Source organism: Meleagris gallopavo, chromosome 20 (assembly GCF_000146605.3).
Source record: "Meleagris gallopavo isolate NT-WF06-2002-E0010 breed Aviagen turkey brand Nicholas breeding stock chromosome 20, Turkey_5.1, whole genome shotgun sequence".
NCBI lineage: Eukaryota > Metazoa > Chordata > Aves > Galliformes > Phasianidae > Meleagris > Meleagris gallopavo.
This window is the reverse complement of record NC_015030.2, coordinates 2,125,922-2,141,642: the sequence shown is the minus strand read 5'-3', so window position 1 is coordinate 2,141,642 and position 15,721 is coordinate 2,125,922. Positions and strand designations below refer to the sequence as shown.

Sequence of the window (15,721 nt, the reverse complement as noted above, 5' to 3'; positions counted from 1 at the left end):
CCGCCCGCGGCCGCGTAAGGGGCGCCCGCGCCGCCGCCACCATGAAGAAGCAATTCAATCGCATGCGCCAGCTCGCCAACCAGACCGTGGGCAGGTAGGGACGGGGACGGGCCGTGCGCCCCGCCTGCACCTCCACCTGCACCTCTACCTGCACCTCCACCTGCACCTCCACCTGCACCTCTACCTGCACCTCCACCTGCACCTCCACCTGCACCTCCACCTGCAGCCCTTTCTCCATACTTGCACCCCGCACCCTGCCTGCGCCTTACTTGCACCCTGCCCGCAACCCCCCGCATCCCAGCTCCGGAGCACATCGCGCCCCGCTGCTCCCCTACCCCAACCCCAGCCCTCCATCACCCTCCGGTGTTCCCCCCAGCATCCCTGCATGGTGCCGCACCCATCCCTCGAGGGCTCCCTCCGGCTGAAGCGCGGGGCTTTGGGGCCGGCGTGGTGCGGGATGGCACACGTTGGGGTGCCTGTGGGGGTGTGTGGGTGCTGTGATGCTCTCCGGGCCGACGGCCAGACCCGCGGCTTTGCAGGCAGTTGTTGTGTAATTCCTGAGATTTTGCAGCGGTGCGAGGGGGGTGGTGGTGGTGGAAGGATTTATTTTTTTTTTCTTTTGCGACTCCAACACGGCACCAGGGCGGGTGGCACCGGCATTGGGGCAGGGCTGTGTGTGGGCACCCCATTACTGGGAGCTGCTCCTTGTGTCCTCTGTGGGGCTGCCACCGTGTTCCCGTGGCTGTGCATATATCCCTCCATCTCTCCGTGCATCCTTCCTTCTATCCCTGCATCCCTCCCTGCATCCACTCCTCCATCCCTCCATCCATCCCTGCATCCATCATCCCTCCATTCTCCTCCTTCCCGAGATGAGTGATAGGGACGAGTGGCAGCAGCTCTGTGCCTCATCCTACAGCGCTGTGCAGTCACACATCCCCACAGCACGGCCGCAGATGGCTGCAGTTCCCCACCGGCACCGTGCAGCAGGAGCACGGGAATGGATGGAGGGGGCTGCGCCGGGCTCGGTTCCTTCAAGAGGAGCAGGGACTGGGCTGGAGGGACACAGCTGCTGCCAGCACCTTGTGTGCCCCACGCATCAGCCTTCAAAATGGGGTCACCGCCAGCACCAGAGCCCTCCTGCCTCGCTGCTGGGCTGGGGGCGGGCACAGCGCTCCGGGTAACGGCCGTTTGGGAGATGCTCGTGGCAGGTGACGCAGGCAGGAGCATGAATTCGCAGCTCGGAGCGTTGCAGGGCGGTTTGTGCTCTGCTTTCCAGGCTGGAGACCGGCCAGGGGGAAGCTCTGCTCCGTAGGGCTCACACGAAGCAGCCAGCCTGTCGCCCATGTTTGCAACACTCCCGCTCATGCACAGGCTTCTCAGCAGGCAAATAAATAAGTAATCCTTTGCCGTGCTCTGCTGCAGCACTGCCTTGTGACCGGCTGGGTCTGTGGGTGCGGGGCTGACATCCCTGCGGTGCTGCCACCCTGGGGATGGGGCCGTGTCCTGGATGGGTGCTGGAGGGTCCGTGCTGCAGATGGACGCCGTCTCTCAAGTTGCTGTAAGGGGCACTGGGGATGCTGAGGGCAGTTTGCTCTGTGCCATGAAGATGGGAGGAGTGCTGATCCCACTCCTCCCAGCAAGCCCTGTGGATGTAGGTGTCTTCTCCCCAAGTGAGTGTGGACTGGGGCTGGGGACAGGGGACAAGAGCTGCCATCCCCAGCCCCGTGCTCCTGCCATGGGGTGTACCTGGGAGGCAGCTGGGTGCTGTGCCCCTCTTTAAGGACATCACTGCCATGACTTGTGCTAGGCTTGCAGCTAATGGTCTGATCCATCCTGCCACTCCCACACTTGTCCCCATTGTTACTTTACCTACTCAGCACCTGAGCCATGCACCTGTATTAAAATCATGTTTTGAACAGTGCCGTGACTCGGGGAAACCCCTTTGGTCCCCATTCCAGGAAGCAGCAGCACCCAGAGGAGCAGCACTGCGCCTTCCCCACGCAGCTGCCCTTTCCTCGGCACCTCGAGCTTTGGATGGGGGCCAAAGGCTGCGCTGTGCCGTTTACTCCTTTTGTTTACCACGATAGAAAAAGGGGAAGGGCAAGGAGAGAGGGTAGAAGTGAGGAAGGAAATGGCCACTTGGCACAGCACTGTCCCACTCCACCATCCCCTCCTGTTCTCTGCTGCCTCCCCTCCTGCCCCACTGCACCTTCCTGGTCTCAAGGCTGGCTCTGTCCCTGCTGCCCCTCATAGCCCTTTTCCCAGCCCTCTTATAAAAACAATCACACAGGGCTGTGAGAATCCTGGCTTTGCTTAAAGGAGGTGGAGAAGCAGAGGTGCTCATCCCTGGGACACACTCGGTGCACAGCCTGGAGCATCACCCAGCCTGGATGTGGCTGGTCTGTAGGGGATGTAATATATATCTCCGTGGGGTGAAAAGAGGGAATAGAGATCAGTGAGTGGCTGTGATGCTCGCTGAGTGTTCCTGCTTTATTCCTGTGCTTCCCCATTCCATATGTGGGGCTGCCAAGGCCATGGGGAGTGGCTGTGATGCTGCTCCTGCACACACAGCACCCGCCAGGTTTCCAGAACTGTCTGAGTGCCGATTTCTCTCTGTCAGGAAGGGAACGGGCAGCAGCAGCCTCATGCAAAGTGACACTCCTGGGTGCCTGAAGGCACAGCAGGCAGCTGGGAATGCAGTCGTGGGGGGAGGGAAGCAGGGGGACGTGTCCTTCTTGGGGTTGTTTTGGAATGGCTTTGGGGGGCAGCAAGCTCTGTTCCTGGGCAGAGCCTTTTCCTCAAGCATCGGGATGCCTACGCTTCAAGCTACAGGCTTTAAATAGAGAGGCTTTTTTCTGCATGCAGCCTTGCAAGAAGCAAGGATGGAGGGAGTGAGGACGAGCTGCATCGCCAGGGATTTTCCGATGGGGTTTGCAGCAGGGCACGGCGTGCTGTGTGTTGAGGGGTGACAGCTTGCTGTCAGCCTGCAGCCCCTCATCCCACTGCCCATCCCAGGCAGACCCTGGGCTCACTGGGCTCGGGGAGCAGAGATGTGGTGGCAGTGGACGCAGGCAGCCGGCCGGGTATTTTTATCCTCCTCAGCCGACAGCGCTGGCGAATGGAGCAATGAAATATTAATGGAGCAGTCTGAATGTTTTGTCCCCAAATTGCACATAAATCACCGTCACTCCTCCCGGCTCCCCGAACCTGCAGGGATTTGCCAAATTCGTGTGCTGGGGTGGGGCAGGAGATGCACGCAGGGTCTGGCCCTGGTTCTGCGTGGTTCTGGCGGCAGCTCTGCACGCAGGGCTGTGCCTTAATTAAAGCCTCCTTCTGACTCATTCCCCATCAGCAGAGTCAAGCAGTGCCCTCGGTTAACCGAGCTGCATGCTGAACCGTGCGTGGCAAAACCTCACCCAGGGGTGCCAGCACCCAGGGGTGCAGGTGGAGCTGCTGGAGGCAGGTGTGGGGCAGGGAGCTGCTCAACCCTGCCCTCCTTCCTGTCCTTGGGAACCCGTCCTTGGCACTCCAGGCTGTCTGTGGGATGCAACGCAGCCCCCGCGGCTGACAGACCATATCCCAGCTGCATTGACTCTGGGGGATGGTTTTCCCATTTGGGGAGAATATTGCAGCAAAATGCTGAATGGGATTTGAAATGGCCAAAATACGAGGCTGTGCTTCTTGTGTTGGTTGGTTTGTGCATCCCCAAGGCTCACTCTGTGGTGAAGCATAGCTGTATAGTGATGCCCATACATGGGGGCATCGTGGCAGGATCTGGAGCACTCCTCCACCCCTCCTAGTGCCACAGCGGCAGGAAGCCATCAAGGAAGCCCTCTCACCCCAGTTTGGGAGCATGTCATGATGTGGAAGCCTGGATTCTGCTTCCCGGTGCTGGGACGAGATGCTGAGGGGAATCAGACGGCTCGCTGCAGCTCCTGGGTCAGCACGCAATTTTGTGTTGGAAGATTATGTCATGTTTATCACTAAATCAAATTAATTTGCTCGATAGGTGTTGATTTCCAGTGGCAACAATTAGTTTTCACAGAAACCAACGCCAAGCAAATTGTGGCCGCATCCCCCGCTCGTTTCCTTCCAACACCATCTACTCATTGTCCCCTTTCTCCCAGATGCTCGCAGGGACCCAAGAGTCTGTATGGTGACCGAGGCCGAGAATTGCCTGGATTTGTGCTGAGAAAAACAGCTCTGGGGTGGGAGTGTGGAGGGGAAGGGGAGGAGCGTGCTGTGTGCCTGGCGGAAAGATGGGAGAGTGCACAGAGCTGCTAATCCCCCCTGCCCAGCACGGTGCATAGTCTGGGCACTGGGGGGCCGGGGGCATTCCTGGGGCACGGGGTTCGGCTGCAAGAAGCAGTGCTGCTGCCAGACTGCTTTCCCAGTGGGTTCCTTTGGATGTGAGCGAGTTTTTGTAGGGCAGCGTTATTGGAGGCGCCCGTGGGGGACAGTAAAGCCACCAGGCAGCAGGGAGCAGGCACAGCAGCCCTTCTAAAGCTGTGTTTATTATAGGCTGAGGTGCTGGAAACGTCACGGGTAGAATGGGATTTTTCTGGCTCAGAGCTGCAATACAATCTGATGTCAGTGGAGTAAGACGATGTGATTTTTTTTCCTTATAGTCTTTACGTGTGAAAAAGCAATCTGGAACGGCTTGTTCCAGGCTGATGTGGTTTGGAGATGCTGCTGGGTTCTCACACCCCTGGATGTCATCTCCAGATTCTGGAGCGCTGCCGGTGGGAGCAAACAGGGATGAGATGAATCGATTCTGGGTTTTTCTCAGTGTTCTGAAACAGAAACGGGAACCTTCAGACAGAGGAGCAGGAAAAGGACTCTCAGCCTTCTTTTCTCCCCCTTCTGCAAAGCCGGGCTGTTTGCTGGTGGGTTCCCACCCCACGCAGAGCCCTGCGGTCAGGCAGGGTGTGGGTGCTGGGCTGGGTGTTTTGGGCATGGAGGTTTTCTTGTGTTCCAAGTGCTTGAAAGCAGAACAAGGCCAGATTTTGTTAGCCCGTGTGCAATGTTGTTTTCTGCTTCCTGCACATGCATTACAGCCTAGCACGTGGTGTTTTGTGACGGCTGGGAGAGATCTGCTGGAGCTGGACAGCCCCAGGCGTGCAAACCCACCGTTTGGCTGTCCAGAAAAGGAGAAAACACATAAAAAGTGTTGCTTTTTTTGGAGCATTTTCTGAATGGTGATGGCTGTTTGCATGGACGTGAGTGAGGAGCAGATTGCTCAGCGCACCCTGGGGCTGAAGTGGGGATGGGGCAGCCATGCTTTGCTCCCAGAGCTGTGAATGGGTGAATGTGCACGATGCTCTCGTGTCTCCCTGCTCTCTCCTTCCTCTCCGTGGAAGTCGAATAGAGCACCATGTCTGCTCTGTCTGCTTCTGTACAGCAGATACACGATGCTGAACGTGTTCTGCTCCTGGTGCCTGCGATGGGGAGCTGTGGGTGCTGTGCATGGGTTTGCCCTCTGTTGCCTTTGGGTTTTTGCTGCTTTCTCTCACGTTCAGGATAATTTTGCACAATTTCCAACCCTGCCCAAAAGAATTGAATGTGATCTGCAGGAGATGAGTAAAATCTGAGCGGCTCTCGCTTTTGTTTTGTTTTCAAATGCAAGGGATCCAAAGCAACCACCTTCCCCAGTGGCTCATTTCTCACCTACCCTTATGGCTGGACATAAAAATCTTTGCTTTTCTACACGGCTGCCTTCATCCGTCTCCATCTGTACACAGGTGGGCACAGGTGTTAGCACAGTGCTTTGAAGGTGCTTAAATAATGCAAGGCATGGATGACCGGTGGGATTTCACTCTGGAAGGCTGAGTGACAGCTCCATGAAAGGGTTTGGGAGTGTCCCAGAGGAGCATCTGAACCCCTGGGGCCATACCCCCAGCAGGTGAAGAGCTGATCCATTGCTTTCCAAATACAGGAGATCGCAATGCATGCATCTAAATCCAATTTTTTAATGGAACCAGATGGGCTCTCTGTGCCTCTTTCAAATAAACTGCCTTAAATTGGACACTATGACAAGTTTCGTATGCAAGCCAGATTTAGCACCGTTAATTCACATTTCCAGAAAGGCTTTGAGCTCAGCGTGCTCGCCGACGACCTCACAGACATCCCTGCTCTGCTGGGAGCTGTGCTGCTGCCACAGCCTTTCAGCTTTTTTTTCCATTATTCTTCACTGCACTGGAACAGGTTGCCCAAGGAGGCTGTGGATGCCCCATCCCTGGAGGCATTGAAGGCCAGGCTGGATGTGGCTCTGGGCAGCCTGGGCTGCTGGTTGGCAACCCTGCACGTAGCAGAGGGTTGGAACTGGATGAGCACTGTGCTCCTTTTAAACCTAGGCCATTCTATGATCCTATCATTCTATCATTCTATGATTCACTTCCACTTTCACATTCTTCATTTCCTCTTTCTTGCTCTCTATTTCCACCTTTTCAGTGCTTCACCTCTGCAGCTCGGTCTCTCACTGCTGAGAAAACAGTCTGGGATACTGGAAGACAAGGAGAATTGGGGCAGTTTGGGTGCTGTTTGGAAGGAGGTCAGAGGATGTGGCTGTGCTGCAGCCTCATGTTAACCAGTGCTGAACATGGAGAGCATAACTGACCTTTGCATTTTAGCTCAGTCCCACGCTCTGTCCAAGCGCATCGTGGCACAGACAGGTTTTTAAAGAAGTAATGATTTACCAAAGCTGTAAAAAGCCCATCAGGTTATGAACACGCATTACACCGTGCCATGGTGTAACCGTTCCCCCATCACCCAGCAGTGCAGCATCAGTGCATGCAGGGGCTGCTGGGTCTGCAGGTAAGTTGTGCACATCTGCCTCTCTGCAGCAAAAATAGCCCCATCCGCAGGGGAGCTCAGCACAGCACCGGGGCTGGGCACACTGCCCCACCAGGAGCAGAGGAGGACGGTCCTTTCCCCTCAGGGCCTCACGCTCTCCCATCACCAAACTCTAATTTTCAACCTTTTCCTGCAGGGCTGAGAAGACAGAGGTGCTGAGCGAAGATCTCCTGCAGGTGAAGTGCTGCTGCCTGGCTCTGCGTGTGGGATGTGGTTGTATTGGCTTTGGTGCTGTTCTTGGCCGTGGCTGTCCTTGGGGGGGAGTCACACCTGGGGAGGGAGATGCTGGGGGACAGTGGCACTGTGTGGGTTGGTTGTTCTCCCAGATGATCCTCCAGATGTTGTGCATTCTGCTTCACCGCTCGTTTCCCCTTCCTCTTCCCCTCCGATGCTCCCGGCTTTGTTTTTGGGCAGATCGTTTGCTGACGCTCAGTGACTCATCTCACTGAGCTTTGGGATCAACTTCCCAGCTCAGCCAAGGCCGTGGCAAACCGGGCAGCTCTCAGCCCCGGGTGTGGGGAGGTCCACCAGTTTGGATCAAGCAAAGCCCTCCTGGGGAGAGAAGCTCTCAGCCAAACTCCCTTTGGTTAGAAGAGCCCCACAGGATGGGACAGGGAGGTGACGGCCACCTCTGTGCCCGCAGGTGGAGAAGCGGCTGGAGCTGGTGAAGCAGGTGTCCCACAGCACCCACAAGAAGCTGACGGCGTGTCTGCAAGGCCAGCAGGGCGTGGATGCCGACAAGCGCTCGGTGAGCTCCGCAGATGGGTGCACACGTCTGTGCCACGGCCACGCGTGGGGTCCCTGCGCTGCGCAGGGTCTGACGGCACCGCGCTCCCTTTGCAGAAGAAGCTGCCGCTGACGACGCTGGCGCAGTGCCTGACGGAGGGCTCGGCCGTGCTGGGCGATGACTCCCTGCTGGGGTAAGAGGTGCTGGTGTCGCCGTGTCCCCGTGGCATCGCTGTCCCCATCCCACGTCCCACCGCCCGAGGCCGGGATGGCCGCCCGCCCTGCCCCAGCCGTGCGTGCCTTGCAGGAAGATGCTGCGGCTGTGCGGGGAGGCGGAGGACAAGCTGGCGCAGGAGCTCATCCAGTTCGAGCTGCAGGTGGAGAGGGATGTCATCGAGCCGCTCTTCGTGCTGGCTGAGGTGGGCATGGCTGGCTGTCCCCGCTGTGGGCTCTCCTGTCCTCCTCCTGCTGCTCTTTTCTGCTTTCCTGAAGGCGGAGGCGTGTGTGCTTGTATTGCTGAAACACGTTTCCAAGCAAGGTTGCTGTTTGGAGATTTTTTTTCCTCCTGATGCCAACTCTCTGGGGTTTTTTTCTTTTTAATTTTGCCAAATGCTCTTTTTTCCCCCTCCTCTTTTATGTCTTGCGAAACACCATGGGCTCCATTCTGGTTTCGTCTTCCTCAACTTTATGGAACTGACACCAGGAGAGGCGAGCAGGGCCAGGCTGAGCTCTGGGGCTTTCAGGCGTTGCAAAGCCCTTGGCGCACACTGTCGGTGCATGACAAGACTTGCTGCTGTGCTGGCACATGCTGGCAGCCTTTTTCTGCCTTCAGCCGGCCTTCCTGGCACAGGAGGCCCCACTGACCAAAGTCAAATGCTTCTTTTAGGGATGGGATTTTTGCACGTGTGTTGGGATCGAAGGGATTTGTACATCACAGAGGAGGGGTTGGTTGCACTGCCTTCCTAATGCTGCAGTGATTCAATGGATTTTTTTCTCCTCCCCCACCCCTGTGTTGCTGCAGGTGGAAATCCCAAATATCCAGAAGCAGAGGAAGCACTTAGCGAAGCTAGTGCTGGACATGGACTCCTCGAGGACGAGGTGGGAACCGTGGCTGAGCTGCCTGCAGGGCCAGCATCACTCCTTGTGTGGGGCTTCTCCAGTGCTGCCCTGGCCAAGGGCCAGCAGCCTTGGGAGATCACAGCCTTGAAGTCAAGCTCTGCAATGAGCCAATATTTCTGCTCTTCTCCTTCCATGCATGCTGCAGAGATGTTTTTTCTGGCCCAAGTCTTTATTTTTAACTCTTCTCTCTGTCTGGCTGAATTGTTGCATGGAGGCAAAGAGTCAGTTGCTCCTACTGCTGTAGAGCAGTGCTGGGGTGGCAGAGCTCTGCTGGGGCTGTAGGATGTCCTCTGGTGTCACCCCATGTTCCGGGTGATGCTCTGGTGGGGTCTGGAGGCTGCAGATGGGGTTGTTCCTGAGGCAGTTTGCAAACACTTGGAAAACGGCTGAGTTTGCCCATTCCTGCACAAGGAGACAAGTGCAGGGGTGTCTGCAGGGCTGGGGCATCAATGCCCCATTGCTGCCCCATTACTTCCCTTTCTCATCCCACCTGCCTGAGGCTCCTTCTGGAAATGATTGCTGAATTGGAGCTGGAGATGTTTGTGGCTGGGATTAGCTCATGCATTCAGCACAGGTTGAGACACTCACCATGGTGCTCAGCCCTGGGGACCACTGTGATCTGGCAGAGGGTCCCGAGGCTGCCCTCAAGCTCTGTGTGTCTCCTGTGTCCCACTGACACGGCCCTGTGTCTACAGGTGGCAGCAGTCTGCAAAGTCCTCGGGGCTGTCGAGCAACCTGCAGCCATCGGGTGCCAAAGCCGATGCTCTCAGGGAGGAGATGGAGGAGGCAGCAAACAGAGTGGAGATTTGCAGGGTACTGCTGGCCAGGGCTTGGGATTGGGTCCGGGTTGTGACGGATGTGTGGGGGGTAAGGGTGCAGTGTTGGGGTACTGTGGTTTGGGGAAACCTGCTCCACATGCAGCCAGGGCTGCAGCATCCCCTTGCAGCCCATTGGGAAGCCTGCACTGAATCACCCCACTGCCTCTGCCGAATCCATTGACCACCAGAAACCCCTCCCCTTGCTGGTCCCCTATCCAGAGCAGCCCTGTCACAGCCCTGACCCTCTTCCTGCACTCACTGAACATTGTAGGGTGTTTGTGCACAGCATGTGCCACCCTCAAATATAGGTGCCATCCCAGATCTGGGTGATGCTTGCCAGCTGTGGTTCCTCTGTCACCTGCATCCCATGGCCCTCAGGAGCCTGAGAGCATCCCATCCCCGGGGGTCAGGGAGCTCCTCACTGCTTACACTGAGTCCTGTGGGGACAGATTGCCCCTAGCAGGGACACAGTCAGTACTGGAGTGGCCTCAGAAATGTGCTCCATCCCCATGCTGGCTGTGTTCCTGCGTGGAGCCAGGAGCTGGGCTTGATCCCTGTGGGTCCCTTCCAACTCGGGATGTTCTGTGGTTCTATGAAGGAGCTGCAGAGTGTACTGGGAAGGCACGAGGGCAAGGGTCTTTGCAAACACCAAAGTATGGGAGGATGAAGTGCAGCAGAAGGCAGAGCCGAGTGATGCTGCTGGTTGTGTGGCATCTGGGCACACCTCTGCGCTGCGGATGCAGGGAGGGAGCCTGGGGTCAGTGCTCAGGTTGTCGCCCACGGGCAGTGATGGCCATCATGGTGCTTGGTGTGAGCTCCTGCCTCCGTGCTCCCACAGGACCAGCTCTCGGCTGACATGTACAGTTTCGTGGCCAAAGAAATAGACTATGCAAACTACTTCCAAACGGTGAGCACTGTGCTGGTTCCCCATCCCGCTGTGCATGCAGCTGCTCTACCCCATGCCCTTGCCGTGGCAGTGACATTGGGTGCAGTCTGTGCAATTTCTCCGCAGCTGATCGAGGTGCAAGCTGAGTACCACAGGAAGTCACTGGCACTTTTGCAGAGTGTGCTGCCACAGATCAAGGCCCAGCAGGGTGAGTGCATGCAGGGCTCAAGGCAGGTGGTGGCGAGGTGTGAGCTGGGGCTGCAGAGCCCATCACCTCGCCTTGCAGGGTGGCTCTGCAAGGAGGCTGAGGCATCACCCCGCAGTGCGGCATGATGCAGCCGTGATCCCCCTTGTCCCTGAGCTTGGGGAATGTCCCCATCCCATGGGGTCACCTCACCATCCCCCCTGCAGCCACCCAGGACTGGGCAGGGAGTGACCTTTGTGTTTTTCCCTCTTGATCCTATGCATTAGGATCAGGAAACGTGATCACATTTTGCGTGGATTTCACCTTTTGGGTGAAATCAGCACTTTTGAGTTGGCTGGGCTGGAAACTCTGGGTTGTGGTGTTGCAACAACACCTCAATACCTGCTGAACCGCTGAGCTGAAGCCCGGGGCAGGGTGAGGAAGACGCAGGGTGCAATCCTGTCAGTCCTGTGCCCTCACAGAAGCGTGGATGGAGAAGCCGTCCTTTGGGAAGCCGCTGGAGGAGCACCTGGCTGTCAGCGGGAGAGAGATCGCCTTCCCAGTGGAGGCCTGTGTCACCATGCTGCTGGAGTGCGGCATGCAGGAGGAGGTGGGTGCCCGTGGGGACGGCCCGGCTGCAGCCCATGCCACGGGGATGAGTGGCCAGGGGGGATCCGGGGGTTTTCCCCTGGCGCCGACGCTGTCCCGTGTGCTGTGCCAAGGGCCTGTTCCGTGTGGCTCCCTCTGCCTCCAAGCTGAAGAAGCTGAAGGCTGCCCTGGACTGCTGCGTGGTGGACGTGCAGGAGTACTCGGCTGACCCGCATGCCATTGCAGGTGGGGATTGGGGCTGCTGGCTGGGGGGTGCCTTGGTCCCCAAAGGGTGCTGCTCTGCACCCAGGGGCTGCTTTCAAGCCCAAATCTCACTGGGTGCATGCGCCTCAAGTGACCCCAGGTTTCCCTTCCCACGTGGCTGTGCTGAGCAGGAGATGCTCTGCAGGATGGACATGCATCAGGGATGCACATGCATCCTAATGGAGTTTGCAGTCTTATCTCTGCTTCTGCTGTGGTGGTGCAGGATGCTCCCTCCATGCACAGCCCAGCCTGCTGCACCGTGTTAAGCATTAGTTTGGTTTAAATGCAAACGAGTTTTTCCCTTCCCTGCTGTGCTGCAAAATGTGGGCTCTGGCACCGAGGGGGCTGTGCTGAGCTGGAGGGCATGGGGTACCCACAGCACGGGGCAGTGCCTGGCAAAAAGGAGACAGAGGGGCTGGGGGAGGTACAAGTGAGAGGGGGAAGCTACGAGGGGAGGGGCGGGGTGAAAATTCAGTGGGTGCTGGGTTTCAAGGAGCCTCCATGAAACCTAATGTGCTGCAGGAGCACTCAAGTCCTACCTGCGTGAGCTGCCAGAGCCACTGATGACATTCGAGCTGTACGAGGAGTGGATCCAGGCCTCCAAGTGAGTCCAGAACGGGAAGTGATCTTGGGACTGAATTTCAGAAGGGTCCTAACGAGCAGATTTTTGACCCATGGCAGTTCCCCCTGGGGCAAGGGTGCTGAGCACAAGGGCTTGTAGCCCACATGCGGAGGCTGCTGGCACTCCTGTGCACCCATCTGGGCACTTTCCTTGAGTTATTTCTGACCCATTGGCCAATGGGTTTGTGTCCAGGGGCTCTTAGTGATGTTCTTTGGGCATGCCATGCCTAAGCAGCAAGGGTGGCCTTGGTGTAGATGTATATGTAGATGCTCATCTATACATGGCTGGGTAAAAGAATGAGTGCCCTGATGTGAAGCATTGTGGGTTGGTGTTTCGGGGACTTGGGGTCACACAGCTCTTCCCCTCCCATAGCATCCCAGAGCAGGAGAAGAGGCTGCAGGCCCTATGGAATGCCTGTGAGAAGCTGCCCAAGGCCAACTACAACAACATCAGGTGAGCGTGGGGCAGTGAGGGGCTGTGCTGGGGCTGCAGAGGGCACGTCCCACCTCACCATGCCTGCACTCACCCCTCCAGGTACCTGATCAAATTCCTGGCCAAGTTAACTGAGTACCAGGACATGAACAAAATGACGCCGAGCAACGTGGCCATCGTGCTGGGTCCCAACCTTCTGTGGCCACAGGCAGAAGGGTAACGTATGGTCATGGGCTTGCGTGATACAAGGGTGCAAGGGGGTAATGGGGGCAAAGCCACAGCTCTGGGGCATGGGTGTGGGGCCAGAAGGTTTGTTCCCACAATGTGGGAGCAGCCCCTGCACTCCAGGAGGTGTTGCAGAGCAGAGGGTGGTAGAGCCAAGGGATGGGGGGCTGCATATCCCAGCAGGGAGCGGGGTTGGGGCATGGTGGGATGGCAAGCCATCGAGCCACTGCCCGCTGTGTTGCAGGAATATCACGGAGATGATGACGACCGTCTCCCTGCAGATTGTGGGCATCATTGAGCCGCTCATCCAGCACGCCGACTGGTTCTTCCCTGGAGGTGGGCTGGGCCCCATGCTGCTTTATGATGGGGTGGGATGGAATGGGATGTGATGGGATGGATGGGATGAGGTGGGATGGGATGGGATGGGATGGAATGAGATGGAATGGGATGGATGGGATGAGGTGGGATGGGATGGGATGGGATGGGATGGGATGGGATGGGATGGGATGGGACGGGACGGGATGGATGGGATGGGATGGGATGGGATGGAATGGAATGAGATGGAATGGGGTGGATGGGATGCAGTGAGATGGAATAGGGTGGGATAGCATTGGATGAGCTTCATGTGTCCAGGGTGGGTGAAAGGACCAACATGACTTACACCAGCAGTGGGATGCAACCAGCTACTCCATGGCTCCGTTGTGGACAACCTTGTGGTTTACATAGTGCCAGGAGCACCTGCATCCTGCGTCCTTGCTGCACCCAGCACCCTTGCTGGGGACATGTGGGCTGATGTCCATCTCTCACTTTTCCATGCAGACATTGAATTCAATGTCACCGGCAATTATGGCAGCCCCATGCACGTGAACCACAATGCCAACTACAGCTCCATGCCCTCCCCAGACATGGACCATGCTGACCGCAAGCAGCACGACCAGGCGCGGCGGCCGCTCAGCGTGGCCACGGATAACATGATGCTGGAGTTTTACAAGAAGGATGGGTAGGGCCTGTTTGGGGCTGGGGACGGGGAGCTGGCATTGCTCCCCAGGGTTGGAGTCGCTTGCAAGATGGAGGTTGGGTGGTTCCAATGGGAGGACCCTGCAGCCCGTGCTGGGGATGCAGTCTTCCCCCAGGGATGCTGAGATGAGATATGGAGGCACTTGGATAAGATCTAAGGATGCTTGGATGGGCTTGTCGCAGCCCCAAACCTGCTGGGGGTGGGAGCAGGCTGGCCCCTGTGTCACCTCCTGTGCCCTTCTTGTGCTTTAGACCCAGTTCTGAAACCTGCACCGAGGTTTCCCCATCTCCATCATATGTTCCTCCTACAATGTCCTACCAGAGCCCACACTCCAAGCCCCATATCTTCTCAGCTCCTTTTCCAAGCTTTGCACCCCTTGTCTGATTTTAGGTTATTTACCACTAATAACCATCTGTTTCTGTCCATGCAGCCTTAGGAAAATCCAAAGGTACGGTGTTCTCTGCAACAGTTCTGGGCAGGTGCTGGGAGGATGCTGGTGCCCTGGTACCAAGGCAAAGGGTGATATGGCTGCTGACACCAGCCTGTCCTGCAAAGCCATCCCACCCTGTTGTCATGGGGGTTTATTCCCAGCAGCTTCCCAGTGGAGGAAACATTTGCAGGGGCTCAATGGGAGCTGCATTGGGCAGGGACACCAGCGATGCCTTAGCGCGGTCCTGTCTTGCTGTGCGGGTGCTGAGGCTCCATCTCTGTCCCCAGCATGGGTGTCAGGGTGATGGACACCTCGTGGGTGGCACGTAGAGGCACCTCAGGAGCACGCAAGACACCTGCCACCCCCCCGGCCACGCAGCCACCTGCACCGCCCGCCGAGCTGCCGGCCACGCCGCACTCACCCATCCCTGAGCAGGTTCCTGATGTGTCAGCCAGCCCCTCATCTCCTGCCACCAGCTTTGGCTTCCCGCCCGCAGCCGAGCGGGCAAGGTATGGACCTGTGTCCCTATGTGTCTGCGGCACGCTTGTCCCCGTAGTGTCCCTCTGGTGTCCCCGTTGGGACGAAGCTGAGCTGGGTTTCCCCATGGGGCTCTTGCACTCACAGTGGTGAGCTGTAAGCTGCTGGGCTAGCAGCGATCAGAGCAAAATCCTAAAGGAGCCTAGTGTTCCCTGAGCTCTTTCTTTACCCAGAGTCCACGGAGTCCTTCTGTGGTCCACGTAGGTCAAAATGGAAGAAAGCACCTATGTTGCACCATCCTGCCCCAAAATGGGGAGCCTTCCTCTCCTGCCACCCAGGGCTGCTGTGTGGCGTGGCAGAGTGCTGGCCAAGCACCCACCTGCAGCCCCGGGTACCCCACAGCCTCTACCTGTAGTGGAGGTGCCCATCAGATTGCCGCCGCTGTGCCACTGCTGCCTCGCTTCGGTGCCCTTTGTGCCAATCTGCTTCTGCATTGCTATCATCCCCCGTAACATGGTGACCCATCCTTCACCCCATCTCTCCTCCTCCATCCCTCTGTCAGGCTGCTGGTGGCACCTGCAGACCAGGGGGACATGCCAAGGGCTCCATCCCAGCGATGGAGCTCCCACCCCAAAGGGCTCTGCAGCTGTGGGGAAATGGCTGTCCCCCAAGCTCCCACTGTTTTGATGTTGACCTCCCATCTGAGCAGCCCCAGGACCCCTGCTGGGGCCTTTCCTGCTCCCCTTGTGCTGTCGCCTTGCTGCTGCTCTCGCTTCCCCCTCCTGCTGATGCTTCTGCTCACGTCTCTTTTTATTTTGCTGTTCTATCGTTTTGCTATTCTGTGATCTTTTTGGACATTTTGCAGCACGCGTGGTGTGCCGCCCGCCTGGCCGGATTGCTGCTACAGCCTCCCCTGCCCCGAGGACAAGCGGGGGCCCCCGGCCCCTGGTCCCCATTCCTGTCCCCTGCCCTGGACACAACCTGCACTGCGCCTCTGGCCAGGTTGCAGCCAGAGCCTTCCTCCCTCCCGCTCCTCCTCTTCTTCCTCCCGCTCCCCCCAGACACTCACCCCCCACCCTC

The 15,721-nt window shown here is 57.7% G+C and overlaps 1 protein-coding gene across 1 annotated transcript in view; it reads left to right on the top strand.

Annotated features, from left to right (window-relative positions):
• The first annotated feature begins 6 nt into the window (after positions 1-6).
• ARHGAP44 (Rho GTPase activating protein 44) overlaps positions 7-15,721 on the top strand; it is a 20,316-nt gene continuing 4,601 nt past the window's right edge. The window contains exons 1-19 of the mRNA XM_019621600.2: positions 7-94; positions 6,989-7,028; positions 7,496-7,600; positions 7,696-7,772; positions 7,886-7,997; positions 8,600-8,676; positions 9,393-9,510; positions 10,354-10,422; positions 10,528-10,609; positions 11,068-11,195; positions 11,308-11,419; positions 11,960-12,041; positions 12,432-12,512; positions 12,594-12,707; positions 12,961-13,052; positions 13,536-13,716; positions 14,165-14,182; positions 14,452-14,673; positions 15,507-15,716. Of these exons, the coding sequence (XP_019477145.1) occupies positions 42-94; positions 6,989-7,028; positions 7,496-7,600; positions 7,696-7,772; positions 7,886-7,997; positions 8,600-8,676; positions 9,393-9,510; positions 10,354-10,422; positions 10,528-10,609; positions 11,068-11,195; positions 11,308-11,419; positions 11,960-12,041; positions 12,432-12,512; positions 12,594-12,707; positions 12,961-13,052; positions 13,536-13,716; positions 14,165-14,182; positions 14,452-14,673; positions 15,507-15,716 (1,973 nt within the window). The 5' untranslated portion in view covers positions 7-41. The remainder of the gene's footprint in view (positions 95-6,988; positions 7,029-7,495; positions 7,601-7,695; positions 7,773-7,885; positions 7,998-8,599; positions 8,677-9,392; positions 9,511-10,353; positions 10,423-10,527; positions 10,610-11,067; positions 11,196-11,307; positions 11,420-11,959; positions 12,042-12,431; positions 12,513-12,593; positions 12,708-12,960; positions 13,053-13,535; positions 13,717-14,164; positions 14,183-14,451; positions 14,674-15,506; positions 15,717-15,721) is intronic.